Genomic DNA, 21,645 nt, shown 5'->3' with positions numbered 1-21,645 from the left:
TGGTGCGACTATCCGGTACGGCATTCCACACGTAGCGGGGCAATTTTCCACAACACAACTGCGGTTTGCCAGAATGGACGGTCATGCATGGCGTCCACACGGGGTCGTCTTCATGCGCCTTGGTGGAAAACCGCTCACGACGAGCTGGCAATTTCGTACACCACACGCCATCCCGGCCGCAGATGGTTCGTGCTTGCGAGCGTTCAAAGGTAAAAAAAGAAACGCAAATAGAAGAAACAAACAGCACGAGATGAACAAAACACGGAGCATATGTAGGGAATGCTTCTTGTATGTTAATTTGTTCACTTAAATGGTTTTTATTGTTCCGAGGCTGCAGCGTTTTGTCTGCTGAATAAACTACGGAAACTTTACCGAAATCGCGACTCGTTTTTCCCCCACTGGGGAGTGGGGGTCTTGCCACGATCGCTAGACTTTGTCTTTATGACTGCCGACACGCCGAAATGACCCCCAATGCGAACCTTCGTCCGTGTTTAAGTGGAAAGAGAATGATGCTTTCTCTGTTTTGGAAGGAAAAAGTGCGCTTTTCAAGAAACAAATGTTAATTTTGTTTTTAATTTGTTTTACATTCATGTTTCTTTCTACGGTTTGTGCTCTTCCCGGTTTGCGTTCTTTGTAGTGGATGTGTTGTAGAAGCGTGTTACTTTTTTTCTTATAGTTTTCTTGTGTTTTTATTCCTTTCCCACCATGGTTTGTTTCTTTTTCCCTTGCTTTTGGCTCTTAACCGTTTACTTATTTGTGTTTTCTTTTCTTTCTTTTCCTTTCATCTCTTTTCTTTCTATTTCCCTTTCTCTCTCTTTCTTTCTTCTTCTTTTCTTCTTCTTCTTTTTTCATCTCTCTGTGTATTGCGTCATTTCGAAAATGTATCATCAAACATTTTTCACCGCCTTTCGGGTTCCGATGTTGCCTACTGCCTACGTCATTACTTTACTGCGCGCCAGGCGTCATGGGAGTCATGCCCGAAAACCGAATCATCATGAGTGACTATCTCAGTATGGGCCCGTCGACGTCATCGTCCTGAAAATCGTGTGTGTGTGTATGTGGGCAGGCAGAAGACTGTGGTGGTGCCATAGAGAGGAAGAAGCGAGAGATTCGTTTCGCAGATTTAAAGTGCAGCTCGAGCATTGACAAACTTCGATGGGTATTCTACCAGTGTTTTTTTTTCTTCTCATGCAAGATTCGTCCAAAGCAAGTCGGTTTTGGAAAGGAACGAACAAACTATTCAATCACTTTTACACACTTTAACGCACTGGTTAAGTGCTGCGTAAGTTTCCAGCAGGAGAGCTAAGGCAAATTTGCTATAAGTTTTGGACAACGGATGTTGAAAGCACGATACTGTTAAGGTTCTTTGCGATACAATAAATGTTACATTTAAACTTCATGACGATTATTTCTTTTTTTTTTAATTAAACTTGGTCAAATATAAATGTTTTCTTTTGCTCAGTCTTATCAGTCAATCTCAACCCACCTCACTACTGCTTAAGTTTGATAGGCTGTCTTAGTAAAATTTATTCATTTGGTGAAAAATTGAATTGCTAGTAACATTGGAGCTTCCATAAAATGTTACCCCAAAAACAATTGGCATTAGCTGCCTACCCTGTAAGGGTTGTGTTTATTGTTCGGCTCTTAAAACAACGAACGATGATCGGCAGAGTTCGAATTTCTCCCGTTCAATCGATCGGTCAACCACCGACCTGTGCGAAATGGAGTGCAAATTGCACTCACGTGCATTACCAACGTGTTGGGGTTCGATTAATTTTCGAAATTCATGGACGCACACGAACACAGCCTCCCTGAGGTGCGGTGGGAACCTGCAGTGGGAATGCATTTTAAATGATGTTTTCGGTTTTAGGGTAAATTAACATTTTCATTACAAATTCTAACATCGTGATGAATTCGGTCGACGCACCCATTGGGGGGGCTTCGGATGGTAGGGTGGTAGATGTTACACATTTACGACATGAATAATAAACGATAGGCGGCTCGATATAATCTACCGACGGTAGTGAGCAATCGTGCGTCGCTTGCGTAGTATTAGTGGCCCATAAAGCTTCTGCATTTTGCATCATGCGTAAAGATGCAACATAGAATTCAAATTACCTTTGATCGGAAGGGATCAATATTAAACAGGTGCTAATGTTTGCGCTTGCTGGTCATTTGGGGAAGAGCACTTTATAGTGCTGTTTAATTGATTCGAATATTTTTCCAGGACAAACATTTCTAAAAATCGTACTTCTCTCAAACCTGGTGGTGAAATGGTAAAGGTGACAGATGTCCAAGCTTCATGAAACAAATTTAACAGTATTCCATCCTTTTCCCCTGCCTTCATTATCTCCTACCTTTTCGTAATCCTGCACATTAAACACAAAACAGCAAATATCCACCTCTGCTACATTGTTGTCTTTTCCACCTTGTCTTCCGAGATGAAAGAGAATAATAATCAGTTTTGAAAGTCAATGTCCATGCATCGATGAACAGCATATTCAATATTTTTTTCATAGTAAAAATGGGTGTGAAAAGGATTCTCATATGCGCAAAACAAATATGCAAACGTACGTGCAGGTTATAAAATTACGCAAAAATGTGCTTATTGTTGTGAAGAAAACGAGGTTCTTTTCTTTCAACATGCCACAAACGGCAAGCAGCAAATCAAAATTTTCAAACCAATTTAAGTAATTTTTATTTTGATTCATATTAATAAAAAACGGAGTTTTGTTCCACACAAACGATAGAACACAGTGGACACGGATCCCTGAAGTATGATGTTCAGTAGGAAATTTATAAAAAAAAAACACACACACAAAAAGCAAAACCCAACAATGCTAAAAAAAATTCGCATTCTATTGTCGTAAAAGTGCATTTTTTAAACGTTCAACGACTAAAGGGATACATTCAAATGCACTTGATAGAAACCCGGGCAAAAACTAAGATAAAAAAATGCTAGAATCAACAAATCGAACGAAACAAACAACCGATTGCAAATCCTTTGGTGTGAATAAATGAAAATGATGAATAAATGAATAATTTTTCGGCATACATCAGCCGGCCCTCCGATCGAAAAACATGCCCCGAGTGGATGAATGATGGTTCCTGATGAATGAAAAAAAGTCGTTTGAATGAGATTCCATCGATGATTGTATTTTCCCTCGTACAGCCCCACCCAGGCTCGGTACAAGTGAGGAAATCAAACACAATACTCATCATTCATCGAGACGCCACTATCATGCGGGGCCTTTTTACCAGTCTCATCGGAGTTGGTTTACGTGGTTGATTATTAATGCAGACCAACTCCAGGACCGTTTCTAACCGTTTTCACCTGAACCAGATAATTATTCCACCGCGCGCTTCGGTTGCGGACTTTTGCTTTGCATGAATTGAACGGGGGAGAACGAAGAGGAGGTGTTTATGGTAGTGATCCTTTCCATTGGACAGTGCTACATCCCATTTGGAAACCATTTGTAGATTACAAGTAGCATCAGTAAGGGGGTGACGCTTTTTGTGTTGATGAATTTTTAATTCATCCAACCAGATAAAGGCAGGCGAAATGCTCCGAACTGGAAAACTAATTGGTCAGAATCAAAAATTAACTCCAAGCATGCAATTTAACACCAAAATCCGATCCAATCTACCCGCGTAGGTCAGGGTTTTTTCGTTTTTGATTATTCACCCTAGGAGAAAATCGACAGCGGTAAAAATGATAGTATTTCTATACCAGGGTAACAAACCTGGTCGTGTTTCGTTCGTTTCGTTGGCATTGTGTGTTAATTTTGTGAATGAAGATTGTTTCTTGATTACGTCATGAAAGTAGAATTCATAATACCACGAACAACGATCAAAGACGTAAACTGGAGACATTTTGGGAGATTTCAATACCATTTAAGATAAACGTCCGTTACTGAGCGTGGCAGAACTACATTAAAATCGGTGGAGACTGTAAGTCCTAGCCAAAGAAGGGTGAAGGCAAGCAAAACACAGGTATGGCTGTAAGGAGGCAATGTTTTAGCTAAATACAATTACTCAATTTTAAATCAAATATAACGAATCAAAACCAACAACATGTAATCGAACGAACCCAAAAACAAGGCACTTACGAAGAAAGGCAATTTTATAGCAAGCTTAAAAGTGAAGGCGGCACGCAGTAAACTTGCCATAAAACATAATTTTTGAGAAAGAAAATGAAAACGCTTTCGCTTTATACTCGAGTATCTAAAATATCAAAATCAAAGTAAAGCTGGATTTTCCAGGATGTGGTTGTTAAGCTTTGTGAGACGAAAATCGTTCGCTAATGCCATAAGATGCGATAACACTTTCCCAAAGCTTGACGCACCCCGATTTAAAAGCTGTTTGGCTTATTTTAACTGATATCAATTTGTTTATCTGGTAAAGCAATGTCAGTAATAAAAATGGAAAATCACATACTTAGAGAAGCACACGCAAGCACAGAGACACTAAAATAACAAAACCAAATGCAAGCAACATAAATTGTCAATGTTTAACATCTCAATTTGCAATCAAAATGAAATGAACATATTAAACAAATGTCAACCAAAGCGCGAACCGTTCTAGACTTTTCTGAATGTTTTGAAACTTTAAGTTTAACAATCGTTGGACGTTTGAAAATGTGAAAGTGTGTGTTTACAGAGTAAATTAAATTCGATTAATATTAATAATGTTATCAAATCGTCAGAAAAAAGCTATAGTCACTGATGCAACTAGAGTATTGATGAAACTCTTGAACAAAGCGGTACCAAACCAAGTTATTTCTATTGCGCTCAATGAATGTTTGCAAGCTGGATGGATCTATTCGAGAAATTCACACACTTCTCGAGGAACAGTTTCGAAAGGTCTTTTGTCTGGAAACAAGCCTTCTTGAACCTTTCACAACCGAATTGCGATGTTCCCCATGTAACCGACAAACCGTAATGACACATATTGTCACCTTTAGAATGGCGTCATTTAACTACTTGCTGGTCGTGCTGCTTGCGCTTAGCTCGTGCCTAGCTTTCCTCCACCGTTACGATGAATCAAATTTTGGAGCCTTGAAGGTTTTTCGTTCGTCCCCTCATCTACCCGTCCCGAGTGGATAGCAAAGGAGCGAAGGTTTGCGCGTTGACTGATTACGACATATGTCGCAAAAATGTCATTAGACGTCGTGCCCGCACTGTAGCAAACCATGAGCGAACGGAGTGCCCCGTCGGTCCGGGAAACGTTTAGATACCCATGGATCTTTGCCTTCAGCAAAGCATCACGAAACCATGGCATCGGCTGACGGCGTCATCGTACCCTTGTTCAAACATTGACATTTATCCTCTATCGCCCTAATTACTATCCACCTCTTTGGCGTGAAAAGCGAGAAGCGAACGGTTGATCGCCCCACGGAAACCCGGTTGTGCTTGCTTGACAAAAAGGCGCTCGCTAAACCGGGGGTCTGCTGGCAGAAAACCTATGACATAACCTGAACTTATGTTCAATTTCCCCTCCATAGCACCCGGATGCTTGAACTAACTGAAAAACACCAGGCGCCTCCATCGCCATTCGCTTGCGTAACGAAATGAAAAGTTTTGTTTTCTCTCCTGCCGTTTTTGTACTGTTTTACTACACCAATTTCCGATTTAAACGTAACGAAAAGTGACACATTTGAATTGTGCCCATGTACGCGTCGGTAATGTAATGATTTTTTCACCCGTCGCCCATGCACCGTATCCCATTTTTCCCATAATCAACACAGATATGGAGCATTAAGGAGGGAAAATTCAAATTCCTACCCCTTATCAGCGAGGCCCAAGCCGAAGGTAAACCAATTTCGGGTGAGCTACAAACAAAAACAACGAACAAATTTGCCCTCTGCAAATTTCAAAATGGATAAAAGCATGCGTGCGTGATACGATGGGGGGAGGGGACCGGCTGTCATACCCAAATAAGCGGTTGTCCAAGATTATTGTTGACACATTACATTGTGCCCATTCCCCCCGAAAAACTTGGGTTCATCGTGGCTTTTTTGTTTCGATGGTCGAAATTTTGTGGATCGAATTTAAAGTGACAAGGGCCTCCAGTACGGTTTACTTCAATTGTTTTGTCACATGTTTTGACGTGTGTTGTTGAATAGAAGGGATACGGAATGAAGAAGTAAAATAAAAAAAGGTCAGAATAAAAACCCGGATAACGTCCCCGAAAAGCTAATTCTATTTTCCAAACCAGCCGCAGCAGTTCGTCAATTGATTGACTTTTTTACATCCAACATCGGGGCACATTTTCTTTCGGCAGGATTGAGATTTTTTTTTTCTGCAAGCAAAATATGAAAAATCCCGTAAGGTAAACATGCTCCCCGACACCCTACTCACAATTGACATCTCCGGTTCCATCCTTTCGGAAAATGTTTGGCGAGGCTTGGTTGTGCCCGAAAGAAAAACCCAGCCGATAGCAAAGCGATGTCTTACTCTTTGTGATGTAAATCAAGCAACCGTTACCGAACACCAATCAAGCTGCAAATCGCTACGCCGATGGCAAGGTATTCATTAAAGCCAAACTTCTTATGCTGCCGCACGAAGTATTACATAATTTGAATACGATATGGCATTTGCATTTTTGGACCATGAAGCTCTCGGCTCGCGAGCGAACGAACGAACGAACGAAGGAGCGTACGATCTTCCGTTGAGCAACGTAGATGTTTACCTCGGCATTTGCCCGTGAAAGGATCCACTAGGTTCGTAACGAAGCAAAGTATTGAACCGCGCGCCAAAAGTGGTACCAGCGCTAAGGCATTCACCAAACAACAGCAGTTCCGGTTCCCAGACGACGACGGAAGAGTATCGCTTCCACCGGTGTGTTGTGTAATTACGCCGAGTTTCGATGAAATATTGATGCCACGTCTGGCATCAGGCCCCCTTCCATCACGGGGGCGAATTCTTGGAAAATCGTGAACCATTTCCCCCCCCCCCCCCCCCTTTCCATCGCAAACTTTTGCTCGCGTGAGCGCCACTTCACCTGGGGATGGAAGTTTTCCATCGCTAGAGTGTCGATAAATTTTCACGTTACACACTGCCGAAGAAAGCATCCCACTTTTTTGCACTTGCCAGCTGCTGTGGTTATGAAAAGTTTTCCCACAACACCACCAAGACCACCGCCTCCTCCCACCGTCTCAGTCCCGTTGGCAAGTTAACGGAGATTCATTGCGGAATCGGATTACGCGAATTTTTCCACCATCTTGAGCAGGAGGGTACGATCGGCGGCCATAGAAACGATCGACTTCGGTTGGTGGAATTTTCTTTCGGCTCCCGGCGTGAGGCACCATGCGCCTCCATTGGTTTACCTTTTCCAATCTCAACCAGCACCAATCATTCCATCAACGGCCAACTGGCATGATTGCAGCGGGAGATCATTAATATAATGAGCAAAATGGTGCTCATCCCCCGAGGGGAAAGTACGGCCGCGGATGATTGAAACCGCAACCGGATCTGGGAGCGAAGGAAAATTAGAAACATGTGAAAATACGATGGAAAAATGTAAACGATACCGTAGCGAGTCGCGATGGGCGAATGGACAACTGTTGCGAGAAAATATTTGCAAAGTAGTTGGGGTGCTTTTTCAATGCACCGGGTGTGGATTCTACCTTATTGAAACATGAACATGTAGAAAGTTTTCCAACTCAATGAATTACTGCAGCTTGTGCAGAGCGTCGACACGCGCATCAAATATAACAACACGCCAAAGAAAAACTTCTTGTTCACCAATCAGTAGACTAGCAGCACATCATCGTGTGAGAATATTTTTTTAAAAATTCAGTTTTGCTTACAAAAGAGCACAAAATACAAGGAAAAATGAATATCCGGAGACATATGCTAACTGACATGGTTCTTTGTAGCCATTTTTTTTCTCTACTTTTCCCCCCACACAATAACCATGATTTTCAAACGTCAACGGCTTATGATTTTCCCTGTACATGTTTTGCTTTGTTCTGTTCACGTTGCCACCAGCGCCTTTTTATCGGCAACCGTCAACGTCAGCCAAACGGGGTTGATGGGTTTTATAACTTTCATTTCCGCCTGTGATTGGAAAGAAAATATTATTTCCTCCCCCCATTTCCGCCGGTGCTCACAAAAGCGCCTCGCCATCATGGAGAAGTAAAAATGAATAAATTGAACCATAAGTCAAACAGCGGCGGAAAAAGTGGCGCGTGAACTGCAAAAACTGCAGCAAAATGTTCGCAACGCGACGCAATCGACAGTAAAAACCACCACCACCAACAAACGGGACAACGGAATTATTTCCTTCTCGCCGCCACTTCGTCGGTTGGGAATACTCAGCTCTCGATGGAAGCACGTGGGAGGGAACTCTTTGTTCAAGCGACAAAAGTAAGCAAACAAGGCATCAGAAAGCCAATAGCTTGACGGCGAGGAAAACAGAATATTGTTTGGAACGCAATAGGAAAAACGCACCCTGCAAAGGATGAGGGTGAGTTTTTCCGTTTGTCCAACAATTTAACATTTTCGGTGATCGCGGTCGTTTGCGTTGTCAATTTGTTTCGCGTTGTATGGTTTTGAGAAACTCTTCCTTGATGGCAAGCGAGCAACGTCAAATTCTTGTGTTCTGGAAGTAACATTCCACTATGGGAAGTACAATAAATATTGCACGGGAAGAATAAGCACAGCTTACGGCACAGAGCAAAGGCAATAAAAGCTGTCAAAATACCAAACAACCAGAAGCAGAAAAGGGCCAACAAGTGCAGTGCAAAGCCGATGCCATAGTCATTTGCGAAGTCTAGAAGCAGCTCGAGCTAGCTAAGTATCGTAAGTGTAAAAAGAAAACCTACTCCCTCTGATATTGCTTTTTTACGAACCTGAACTGATAACTTACGAGCAGCAAAACATTAGATAACACATTGTAAGCCGGCCCCCTTCTCAGCGCTATCGCATCAATGTTTATGGATAGCGAAGCGATGTGCCTAGATGTTGGGGGTGGGGCCGGCAGTCCGAAGAGATTTCCATAGCAACCTAGTTTATACATAGTGATCGATAAGAGTGGATAAACTTGTGGTTTTTTTTGTTGCTCTAGCTAGAATAGAATTTCGGAACGTGTTTGAAACGAAACAAACAGTATTATCATAACATCGCTAAAACCAGAGAAAAAAAACATACAGGTCACTAGAAGTGTTTCCTAGCGTTTCATGGATCATTTACGTACGTTTGCGTGTGAGTGTGCGTGTTTGCGTGAGAGTTTAAGTTGATCTTCTAGAAACCAACAAAAAAAATAGTCAGAGTAGGCATACAAAACATATTTTTCTCTTTTTGTGTGTGTGCGTGTGGATTTATTTTTCATATCGAGTGACTTTCGCTTTAAAAAAACTGTTTTTCTCCAGAGGGGAACAACTCGACCGTATCAAATCCGACGGATATTTAAAATGTTGCAAATTTTTTCCTTAAACCTTGGTCTTTTTCTTTTTTCCTCCTCTATCTTTAGTAAATTTATTTAGAGTCTCTTCTTTAGATGAGTTATGGTCTCATCCGATATCCATCTATCTCTTGACGTTCACTTTAGAATAGAATCATTATCAGTAGTTACTCATCCACCTCGTCGCATATGATCTTCTTTAGCTCAACTAAATGCCGTGTTGGTTGCAGATTTCTAGACTAGAAAGATTTGGTTTTCGTATTCTATACGCTATATAGAGTGTTTTGTTCCGAGTTTTGTTTTTCTTTCCTTTCCAAATGGAAATATTAAAAAAAACTACATATAACAAACAAAAAAAAATACATAAACTTGCGCCCATTAGGTGATTCGATAGTGCTCCAAACGTTTGAACTGCCCAGCCGTAGACTGTATTTGTAAGGCAAATGTGATTTATCGTTAAACAAAAACCAAACTATACAACATTTGAAGCAAACGGTAATCGACATTAAAAAAAGTAAACAAGCGTTTCAATTGAACGCGTGCGGAATCGTAAAATCGCCACGTGCAATGAAACGTTTTGTAGGCAACCGAATCTATTACATAAAATTGATTTAAAAAAATCCCCACTGTAGATATGTTACTTTTGACCGTTACCGAACGACTATCTTTACTCCTTAGGATTAGATGCAGAGATGTTTCCTTTAATCTTCTTCTAAGACAGAATATAACACACCCACACTCACACACACTCATATATAACGCACCCTTCTTTCGCCTAGCGTAGGGAGTTTTGTTCTGTTTCTCGTACGAGTTTCTTTTATTGAGTTTCGTTTCTTCCGAAAGGAATTGGAAAATCAAACCCTCCGGAAGAGGACTAGAAATGGGCCTTGTTATTCGAGCAGCAAGTAGCTAGTGAGTCTTAGTGAGTTGTATCTTCATACCGAGCCAAGCGTCCAACGTTACGTGCCCACAAGAGCAGCCGACCGGCAGCTACTTTTACTTAGCTTTTTCCTGACAAAAACTAAAATAAAATAAACAATCACCTCGGGGTGTGATAAACAATCGCACGCGCGCCCGAAAGGTGTCTGTTGCGTGACGGGCCGACAGAGATTTCCGTGTAGATAGGGGTGTGAGAAAACCACTCGCAACTTTCTCCCCCGCCCTCCTGGCGTGCGCTCGGTTGGGTGGAAAACTCAAATGCCTTAATTTCACGCCCAAACTCCCGAAAAACCCCTTCTGGTTTTATTGCCGAACAATTTGCACGATTTTTTAATCGAAATGTCAGACCTTGAAGAAAGCTGCGTGATCCATGCCAGTTGAACCGTCTGGCGTTCGTTTTTTGGGTTGGGGTGGGGGAGGGTGTGGGGTGGTCGTTATGACGCTTATCAGGTACCTCAGGCCAAAAAGTTAACGAGTCACCTCATAGGCCGTTTGTTTATTTTCCACCCCCTCCTTTCGAGCGGGTGGGGAACGGATGGGTGGAAAATGTGCCAGTGAAAACCCGCTGTGATATCTTTCCACTTCGGTCTAAATGCGAGTCGGAAATTTCAACGAGCTTGTTTGACACTGGTTCGGCAAAGTAAAACTAATCAACGCTCGTCATAGTTTATTTTCCCCCCGGTTTTGGTTGGAAACTCCCTTCGGTTTTTTGTGTTGCTGTGTTTGCTAGCTCGCAGTCCGAGAACACATGTACAGCAACATTGGGCCAAATTAATTAAGCGTACCAAAGATGTACTTTTACAACTTTTGTCGCCGACTTTCGAAAACAAAACTAAAACACTCACAAAAAAATAAACCAACGTTTCGGTGGGGTGGGGGGGGGGGGAGAGAGAGGGGGGCCATGATGGAAACAACGGCACCGTTTTCGATGCAGAAAAAAATGCGTTTCCACAAATGAAAAACTAACAAGTTAGCTCGGGCGTAAAAACTCTCCAATAAGGCACCTCCGCTCGCCCCTTTTTCTCCTCCAAGTCCCCCACCGAACCAAACCAGTTTGGTTTTTCCTGTGCGCTATTTGTTTTCCATTCGCGGAAAAATGTAGCCAAGGCAAACTTTTTCGCAGCTAATTTATGGCACATTCTTTGACACAACAAACCCAACCGATCCGGCGGTGGGTAGAGGGGAGCCGATGTACCAATTGCTTCGGGTACTAATAAAAGTTAAACGAAAGAAAGGAAAAAAGCCGGAAAATTATCCTCCCCTCATGGGCCCCTTGGAAACAACACACCATCGACATGATCGTTGGTGCTCGTTCAACCTCGCAGAACCAATGAGCAGTAAACGCATTACATTAAGTATATTAAAATAATTTCCCTTTGTCGTCAGCGCCGGACGGGGCCGGGCAAATGTAAGGAAAACTCTTACTGCTTACCCTCGACCCCACATGGGGCTCCAACCCCGGGGAAGAGGGAGGCTGAGATACTTGAGGCACGTCGAAAGAAATCCCGGTACAATGAGCACAAACATGCTTCTGTTATTTGCTGGTTTCTTCCGATTTTAATTCACTTTCCACTCGCACTCGGCATCGGAAAAACGGGCGCACCGGGGCAGAATGCGGGGGAAAACTTTCACCCGCCAAAGATGCTGCCGTGGCCTGCCGGGAAGAGCAAGGGAGGCACGGGCAAGAAAAAGTTTAGCGGCGCCAGGAGTCTGTTTTTATTTGCCGATAACGAAAGTATGACTATTTTCCGTCCTCTCAGTCGGAGGTCGCACAACATTTCCGTGCACGTTTCCGCGCTTCCCTTGCTCTGGCGTGTGTTTATCGTTCAATGAATGCATGTATACACACACAGACACAAAAACAGAGGTTATTCTCCCTGAAAAACATTCGCAGCAGGCAAGAAAAGCGTGAGTGACATCCAACATTTCTTCTGCCAGCGCTGGGCAAGTTTTCTTTTTATGGCCCTGGGCGAGAAAATAGGAACTAGAAAAATGGAACCTATTGGAAAACGATTTCCCCCCACCCGACACGGAAAGAAGAAAAACAAATGGGATACTAATTGTGGGGCAAAATGATAATAATCACTACCGCCCTCTCAAACGCTCCGAAGGAAGCGTCGTCGCGCGAAGAAAGGTCGTGGAAAATAGAGTAGGATGGACGGGCTCGGCAATGGAAGATGCTGTAAATACGTTAATTGGTCCACCGGAGTGCCAGATTGCCAGTAGGTTTTACTAGCTCATCCCCAACAGTGCGTTTTTATTTCACATTGAAGTTGTTTTCCCCCCACATTTTCGGTTTGCTAGCTAGTTTTTAGTTGAACTTCTTGGTTCCGACTTTAGGTATAAACTCGTAATGCTCGATCTGTTCGTAAGACTTCGAAAAAGAAAAACATAAGGCCGTTGGAAAACAAAAATAAAATAAACATAGCTAATCAGGAAAATACAAGGATAGGAAATATGAACAGGTTATGTTTACTTACTGCAGGTGTTATTATCGGTTATGACGTAAGACTCATTTGCTTTGGAAATTACAAAACACAATTGCGGGACGGCGTTTCAAACATTTGGGGAAATTATCAACAATCAACCTGTGCCTTTTCCATTCGCGCCGAAAACCATGTGGTGTTCGCTTTCAAATGCAAAGGAACGTGTTTTGATCATATTTTTAGAAGTGTTTTATTTTTCTTGTTCGTTTTGAAAATCACTGTTTAGCTATGGAATATAACGTTTACTTATCGGCTGCATTTCCGTTGAGGCATTTTCTCGAACTAATCTCGACTCGATCTGTTCTTTGCTTTCTCTTGTTCGGTTTTTTCCACAGTTGACATCACGAACGGACAATTGACACCAAACAACAACACACCACTGTTGACGCAGGCTCTATCGGGTAGGTGTCCAAGAAGATGTTTGTAATTGTTTTGTTTGAGACGTTCTTGAAAATAAATTGCTTATGATGTCCTTGGTATCAACAATTCTGATCGTTATTCTCTTGCTCTTCTCTCTCCCTTCGTCATAACAGTAATGAACAACTACCAGGCTGCGGCCGCCGCCGCCGCGCAAGGCTTCGGACCGCCAGCATCGCCACATACCACCACCACCCGGACCGCAGCCGGTTTCCCGAACGCCAACTCGCCCGGCCCGACGATCGACATGTACAGCTCGAGCGCGGCCGACAGCGTGGGGTACGTTCAAGCCACCAGCCCGCAGCCATCCGGATTCCCAGCGATCGCCGTCAGTCGTGCCCCGCTAAATTACAGCCCGGTAGGTGTCACCCCTTTTCTCTCCTCGTTCTATTTTTCCCCCCAGTCAAACCATATTTCAACGAAGTCAAATGATACGATCGGTCCCTTTTCTAACCCGCTCCTCTGCTCTCCAAACCTCCGCAGGGCCAGCTTATTCCAGCGGCATTCACCAATGGCTACCATTGAAACTAACTAAGCAATATTTGATCACCATCGCTAGTACTTTGGAGCGGGAGTTTGAGAACGCTAGCACATTAGAGGAGCTTTCCGCGAGGCAAAGGAAAATAAGAATGAAAGGAAAACGCATACAGTAACGCAGGCAGTGTAAGGAAAGGCATTAGCAAAGGGTAAACGAAGGGAACCACGGAACAACAAGCACGCAACCAAACAAGCCAGCAACGGGGGACCGACGACGACCGGTGGCGTTTTGGATGGAGAACCATTTTATTTCTTAAAAACAACCCACGAACAACAGAGGACTAGCGGCAGACACTTTTCTACGACAACAGCTAATGCATCCAACCTTTCGACGACAAAGTGAACGCGGACGGGGAGAGGGGCTCGTAAGTGTTAAAGTCGGTATGCTTTTAGCTCGTACTCAAGGATGTGTGTATGGTATGTTTCATTGATTTGCCAGGTGAATGAAGGGATCGTCAATTTGAAACCAAACTATTTCCAATCGACCATTGGGTAGAGTTCGAAAAAACAACTCCTCCTCCTTTTACTACTAAAAAGTAATTGAAATGACTTTAAGGCAACCGTTTGTGTACCTTGATTTTTTTATCAGCAATTTTGGGCCTTCATATGTTGTTTGACCTGGATTGTATGTTGTTGTTCACTTTCTTCAACTGTTGAACAGAAGACTTAATCCTTCTGAGCGCTCGATATGTCTTTTACTTCAGACATTAGTGCTTTTCTTTGTTGAGATTTTGAGAAAAAAATTCTAAAAGCTTGTAAGCAAATTTATTTTTAAACTTTTCCTTTTTTTAAAACACATGTTGTGAAGAGACAACAAATAGTTTTATTACGACATTTTCATTGACACTTTTGCCCGTGGGATAGGACCAGCTCTTCTGATGGTTGACTTTCCCGACGGTGCATTTGATTGCAACCCTTTTGTAACATTGCCCGGTGTATGTAACACATTAGGTTCAACTCCTCTGTAAGCTGAAAGGAGAAGCGGCAATCGTATTCCCGATGTTGCGCACTTTGCGATGGTGGTACTGACGGTGATAGGGAGTGATGGCACGAATTAACATTGGGTCAAAGATAGGAACACAGTTAGATGGAGTGGGAGACGAGTTAAAGAAGAAAAAAAAAATATACATAACTCGATATACTAATTAAAGAAGAAAAAAAACACATATTTTAAGAAAATTAAACTACATTGTTTAAACTATGAGCTAAACAAACAATTTGTTTTCAAAACCAATTTGTTATTATGAATAATTACTATTTACTTAAAGTCTTTTTAAATTTGAGCCAATTTAAAGAAACAAATAATTAGCGAAAGGGGACAATGTGGAGGGTGAAAAAAAAACACGAAAAACGAAAGAACCAAAAATCTACCATACTTTAGCGGAAGCGGTGGCATTAGAGCACTGAGGCGGCTACACTCAACAATTACAACATTCATATAATGTGCACACTCACACACACACACACACACACACAGATACATGCAGGAAGAGAATGAGCTGATTGGTTTTGTTGACCAGGTCGCACAGGCTCCTCCACAGACCTCCTAGGGATTGCACTAGGCAAACCGTGGGCGCTTACGGAGAACCGGACCGCCACCAAACTCTTTAGGCAGATCGAATCGCAGGATAAACGATCAACGAGGCCGTGAAATAAGGATTAGCCAATCCACCATTTTGCATTATGTTTAGACCTGGCGTACCGCGCATTGCGAGAAGCCCAGGAACAACTCACTGCACACACACACTCAGACACACATACCATCCCCACAGCAGTACACACAGACGACACCCAAAGAACACACAAACAAACACACACGTACACATACACTAACAATAATTGAACAATTATTATGTTTGCTACAAGCATATTAAATATAATGTAACTTTTTTTATAATGTGAAACAAATGAAGCTAGTGGTCTTAGGTATATTTATATATATATTTATATATATAAATATATATTTATTAAAGACAAAAACGGAGGAAACAGAAGTTAAAAGAAACAGCGCCACACCGGAAAACAATGGACGACGAAAGTGCAAAATGCAGGCAGCAATGCGAGTGTAAGTAGACGCAAAACGAAAGCATCTGAACACTTCAAACCACACAAGAATACACCACAAAAAAAAAAAGAACATCCCTTAGGCTTCGTCTGTCGTTGGGCCGGTAGACCCTGGAATGCGGGGGCACCTTTTTGCAATAAGTGTAGACGGGAAATGCCGAAAAATGCAGCGCTGTGCCCGGCAGCGAAACAATTAAATACGACCAGCGCCACCGACAGGCGAAGGGCACCAAGAAGTGAACGAAACACAAAAAAAAACAAAGCAACATCAAACAAATAATGAGATTTTACCACTTTTCATCGTCACAGTTACTTTTACTGTTTCTTCTTCGTTTAAATTCCCCGTTTCCTTTTACACGAAAGAAAGAAAGAAAGAGAGAAAAAATATACAATGTAAGCTAGCAAACAAGCTGAACAAAAAAAAAACTATGATATAAAAATCACATACACACAACAATTTATTATAGTATTTGAATTTTTCCCAAATTCGAAAAAAAAGATTGATGTTTGTATGAAATAGATATGGCGAAAATATTAAGAAAAAACCAAACTGGAAGGTGAAAACGCAATAATTGTTATTAGTACGACGAAGCAGTCGTAGGAGGGAGGCGTAAGGCGTAGGTGCAGGAAGTGCTATGAGGCAAACATTCGTCTGACGCGTACGATGGGCTGGCAGGTTCGCCCAGATAATTAAATTAAATAAATCAATGGCAGCCGATACGGTGCGGCAGGTAGCGTCCGCATCGCTTCTTGACCGGTGGGCACAGTTTTGTCCAATCACCCCCACTCACCCACACAACATACTCACACCATATGAGAACCAACAGTGTCGGAAGCAAAGATGAAGCTAATAATATATAATGAATAAAAGAAAAGTGAACCATCCGGTCAGCTGGTCGGAATGCAGCAGGCATCCAATTTCGACGAACCTCTCATGCTTGACGAGAAAATTCACCACACGCACCATCTAACCATCACCCCTAGCGCATCGATGGGCAGGTGCAATAAGTAATTAAACACTTCATTGAATACCCGAATCCTTCAAAAATCGATCCCTTCGCAAGAAGCTTGCATTGCCCTCACAAGAAATGAACGTTGGATAGGTCATACACACTTGCAACGAGCGTAACGTGCAGCATGGCGCATTTCGAACCCCAGAAACCAAATCTCACTCACAGGCACACTATTGTTCGAGAAGCAACTCATCTAAAAACAACCAAACGACACGGAAAAATATTCACAGTCACATTAAAAACTACGTCACGTTATTTTAAAAGAGTTTAAAACTACCACAAATACGAATCAATTCATGAAACTCAACCAAATTAATAATGGAAGCAAAGCGGAAAACATCCATCTTTGCATCATTCGAAACAAAACAAATAAAACAGCAAGAATCACAATTGTAAAATATTATAAATATATAACTATTATGTGAGATACAGCAGGATGCAATGAACATGAGGTAAGGGAACGAATAAAACAAAAAACAAAAAAAACTTACACGACGAACAGACACAGGATTGTAGGTAAACAAGTAGGTGGGAACGCTCGTCGTGGATCAGAAGGATAATAGATAAAACAAAACTGGATGAACTCCGCAACAAGATGCCCGAAACGCAGCCAAGCAGAACGTTCGGCAGCGAGGTTAAAACAAATAAACAAAACAAAAGGGTGTGGAAAAAAGGTGGGGTGAAAAAAAAAACACAAGCAAAGGAAATCCCCAAACCACACAAAGAAAAACTGCGCATAGGAAGGGAGGCAGAAACAAATCTTAGTTAAATATAAATTATATTAAAATTTAAATTAAATAATTGAAGGAAAAAAAGTAAAACAAATATTTAAAAATACTAATGATAATAAATTACAATTATTATAAATTAATTTTTATCATAACTGAGCAAGACAAACGAGGAAGCAACCGAGCGGATACCGAGCAAACGTTAGCGAAGAGATTGCGGTGTGTGCGGGAGTCAAGAAAGAAAGAAGACAGAAATTTTGCCAAGTCTGCCTCGTGCCGGACACACTCACACCCTCGTACCCTACGCTTCCGACGCCATCTCCGCGCCAGTGGGGCGAACGGGGTCGGGACCGGGTGTTTGGGGTGGGCCCTGTTTGATTTGATAGTGTACCGTCTCGCTCGGTGTGGCCCGAGAGAGGAAAGGTGAAAGGTGGGGAGGGGAGGAAGGTCGTTCATCACATTTGCCTGGTCATACATATAGTATCTACCTTTTTAATTCCGGTCCGGAAAACGAAACACAGGTGGAAAAACACAGGGGGCACCGGAGACTCATCGGGCGGTGGTCAGTACGCCGGAGAGGGCCGGAAGGGAGAAGCCTACTACCCTGTGGCTGTGGATGGGTATACTTTTTTTCTCTCCCCTCTAATGGAACATAAAAAGTAAGAAAAAAACAAACAACCCAACAACAAATACACAAGCAAAGCTACATACGAAAAAAAAACAAACGTAAGAAACAAACCATTTTCTCTAACTCTATGCTAAATAACGTAAAGTTTAAAACCACACATCCCAAAAGCAAAGAAGGTAAATCATACCGAAACCGCGCAACCTAACAAACAAAAAACCTTTACTGCAGAAACCGCCTGACTTGAGCGAAGCGTCGTTGGACGAGTGAGCGGAGTAGAGGGGAGGGTAGATATTCGTACCCAATACGAATGCAAATAATAACGCTAAAAACAACTCCAAAATTTCCTTCAAAACAATGAACAAAACCTGTATGCGGCAAAGAAGCAAACAACAAATGAATAATAAAAAGAAATGAACAAAACAAAGAAAAAAAACCAAACCATCACTCAAACACTCTCACACTCATTCTGAAACGAAAAAATGAACAAATACAATTTACAATTGTGAATTATAATGATGATTATTACAATTATTGCTAGCTAGTAAAAGCAGAAAGAAACCGAAATACCGCTCGGAGGAGGAGGAAGGAAGAAACAGAACAAATAAATAAATAAACAAAAAAAATACAGGAGCAAACAAAGGACGGAGAATGTTTTTCCGAGGAGCGCACGCACTTAAGACATATTCTACTTTTACGATGAAGCGAGTTGGCTCGTCCCCACCAAAAGAAAAAAAAACAAATGGAACAGTTGCGTCAGGTACGGCAACGGTGACGCAGAGGTGACGGAAGAACCCCCGTTTCGGGAGGGACCTCTCGTAGTTTTTGGGCCGAGAATTGTGACACATAGCGCGGCATAGCGGAAAAACCAAATGAGATACAGACAAAGCCGGAAGAGGAGGAAAACGATAAAAGAAAAACAGGAAACGCCTGCGCAAAACCGGAACAAAGCGGATGTTATTAAACACGGGAGACATTTTGAAGTGAATGGCATCAAAGTGAAAAACAAAAAAGAGCGAATAATAATCAATTTCACACACATCAAGAAAAAAACCAAACTATTGAGCGTTTCTGAGTGTTTTTTCTTAACTTGTTTTCTTCTTTGATTTGCACATGCGATAAGAGAAAGAATTTTTCCTGCTCGTTTTATCTTGATTTGTTCACTCTCTTGTGGTACGTTTCTCATCATTGTATTCTCCATTTGTGTTATCGGTGTATCGGTTGTATTTATTTGGTCATCCATCAATCGTTTCACACTTTTTGCCATTTTCTTTTTTATTTCTCGAACGCCACTCGTCCTTAACAAACGATCGATATTATTTTTTGGGTTTTATCTTGTCTACTCTCATACATTACCATGGATTGTCATGTATGGCAGATCACTCGCAAACCTTTGCAAACGGCGGTCCACTTCCCGAATGTAACGAATTCCGAAAATCATTCCAGGTACGAAAAAGAAACCCTGTTTATATGAGAAGACATTGACCGGTAAGTTTTTTTTTTCGCTAGCTTTGAACTTGAACAATCTTCTTTCCCACACAATTTAAAATCTTTAATGGTTTAATAAATGAAATTTTCGCAAATCCTTATTAAATCTTAGCTCATCTTTTGACAAGCGACTGGTTCCCGCCGTTTTGGGTTTCTCTTCCTATCCGGTCATTTCTTTGTTTTGCACTTAATTCCTAGTTTTTGAACAATTTCCTACAATACATTTGACTCTTTCTTTACTTTGGATGCAATACTTTTTTATGCAAATTATTGCTTTATTTCTCGGTGAAATGTTGCTCTTTGTTGCAGTTTTCATCGCTACTTCAATGTATTTCTATAATGCTGTTTACCAATTACACCAACAAAAGCTCTATTAGTTGTGACCGATTTGTTATTACACAAGCGCGCAACACCGTTTATGTCGATTACATTTTCAATTACGTGTTGTAGTTGCAAAAATTTCGAGGAAAACCCCTACTGAAAGTGATATGTAACAAACATTTACCGTTTTGCTGCCGGATGAACAAAAAGTGTCACCAGCATTAACGGCGTGATGCAAATAATTCACTAAAATAAGAGCAAACTGGGCACAATTAGCGAAATGCTGCTTTTCCACCCCCCAACAGTCACCTGAGGACCGAGCCTGACGAGTCGTGTGGGTGGAAATACTGTTTTAAAACATGTCCAGCAACAACATGAAACACTTCCAGCGCACGCACCAATGAACAACATTTCGCAATGGTGATGGGAGGGAATTGTAGAGGCACAGGATCAAATGGAAAAGCGAGGGAAAACAATCCATCCCACCATGAAATTAAATTATCCAATCCAATTAGATCGATAGGTAATTGAAATTAAAATTCTACAAAAAACATCCACCGGCGGGTGGATGTCCCTGCCCCCCTTACGCCCGCCAGCTCCTAATCCAGTCACCGTCTGGCCGAAGCGGGAGGCTAGTGAACAAAAAAAAACAAAAATCAAACAGACCCGTCCATACTCGCCGACTGAACCAATCATTTCAAACTTTTCCGACCCACTCTGTTGGCTGGCTTGGTCGGGTGAGACAGGGGTGGATGTCGTTCGAGTGCACGTAGGGACATTGATATGATCCGCATAAAATGACCACGGGAAGCATCTCATTGAACTCAGAGAACGCATAGACGCGAGGAGCGAGGAAGGAAAGAACACAAGGCCATCAAACTGGAGCTCTAAAAAGGACAAAAAATTGAATCAGTATTACCATCCCATACGATTGACGGACTCAGGAGATTTTTGATGCCGTTTTGATCCGTTGGGAAAAACGGGGAAAATAGAAATACACGCACAAAACAAAAACTAGAATTTCGGGACAGCATCAAATAGGGAAATAACACTTCCTTCCGCCAAAACACAATCCCACGGCCTGCCGTTTGACTGAAATGGAAATAAGGCAGTGCGAGAGACACAGGGTTCCCGAGAGGTGACGGGCGGGTCAAAAAACAAACCCGATTGAACAAATTAGCATAATCGCAATACCGATCAACGGACCTTGACAAGTTGCATTTTCGATGAGGCTTGTGTTTTGAACGTATTGTTTTCACAAAGCGAGTGCATTGTTCCTCGAAAGGAAATTTCGGTTTAGTAAAGAAAGCACGAACAGTTGTTAAAATTTTCTCATTTTCTATGCACAGCTTGCATTTGAAATTATCTAGCACTGCATGCAATCCATTAAGAAAATGGAAGAAAATGTCATTTTTAATGTGAAAATTTCATCATAATTCAAATGAAGTTCGTTTCGTTTTAAGATGGAATTTAAACCAGTAGAACGAAATCAACCAACGAAATATAAAAACAAGTTTCTTGCCGATGGCTAATGTTGTCCAATATGAAAACAAAAAACACAATTAAACTCATTTCCGTTTTATTAAATTTCGTCGGGGCTGCATATCTCGTGCTATTCTTGG

The 21,645-nt window shown here is 41.9% G+C and overlaps 1 protein-coding gene across 3 annotated transcripts in view; it reads left to right on the top strand.

Moving 5' to 3' along the window:
* The window catches only part of LOC131266988 (RNA-binding protein Musashi homolog Rbp6), a 253,858-nt gene extending 239,573 nt beyond the window's left edge, over window positions 1–14,285 (top strand). For all 3 annotated transcript variants that reach the window (XM_058269706.1, XM_058269705.1, XM_058269709.1), the window contains 3 exons: window positions 13,166–13,231; window positions 13,364–13,605; window positions 13,731–14,285. In XM_058269706.1, coding sequence (XP_058125689.1) covers window positions 13,166–13,231; window positions 13,364–13,605; window positions 13,731–13,772 — 350 coding nt within the window. In that variant the 3' untranslated portion in view covers window positions 13,773–14,285. The remainder of the gene's footprint in view (window positions 1–13,165; window positions 13,232–13,363; window positions 13,606–13,730) is intronic.
* Window positions 14,286–21,645: the final 7,360 nt, after the last annotated feature.

The sequence above is a fragment of the Anopheles coustani genome, chromosome 2, assembly GCF_943734705.1.
Source record: "Anopheles coustani chromosome 2, idAnoCousDA_361_x.2, whole genome shotgun sequence".
Classification (NCBI taxonomy): Eukaryota; Metazoa; Arthropoda; class Insecta; order Diptera; family Culicidae; genus Anopheles; species Anopheles coustani.
The sequence above is the reverse complement of the archived record's forward strand: the minus strand, read 5'-3'. Positions and strand labels throughout refer to the sequence as shown.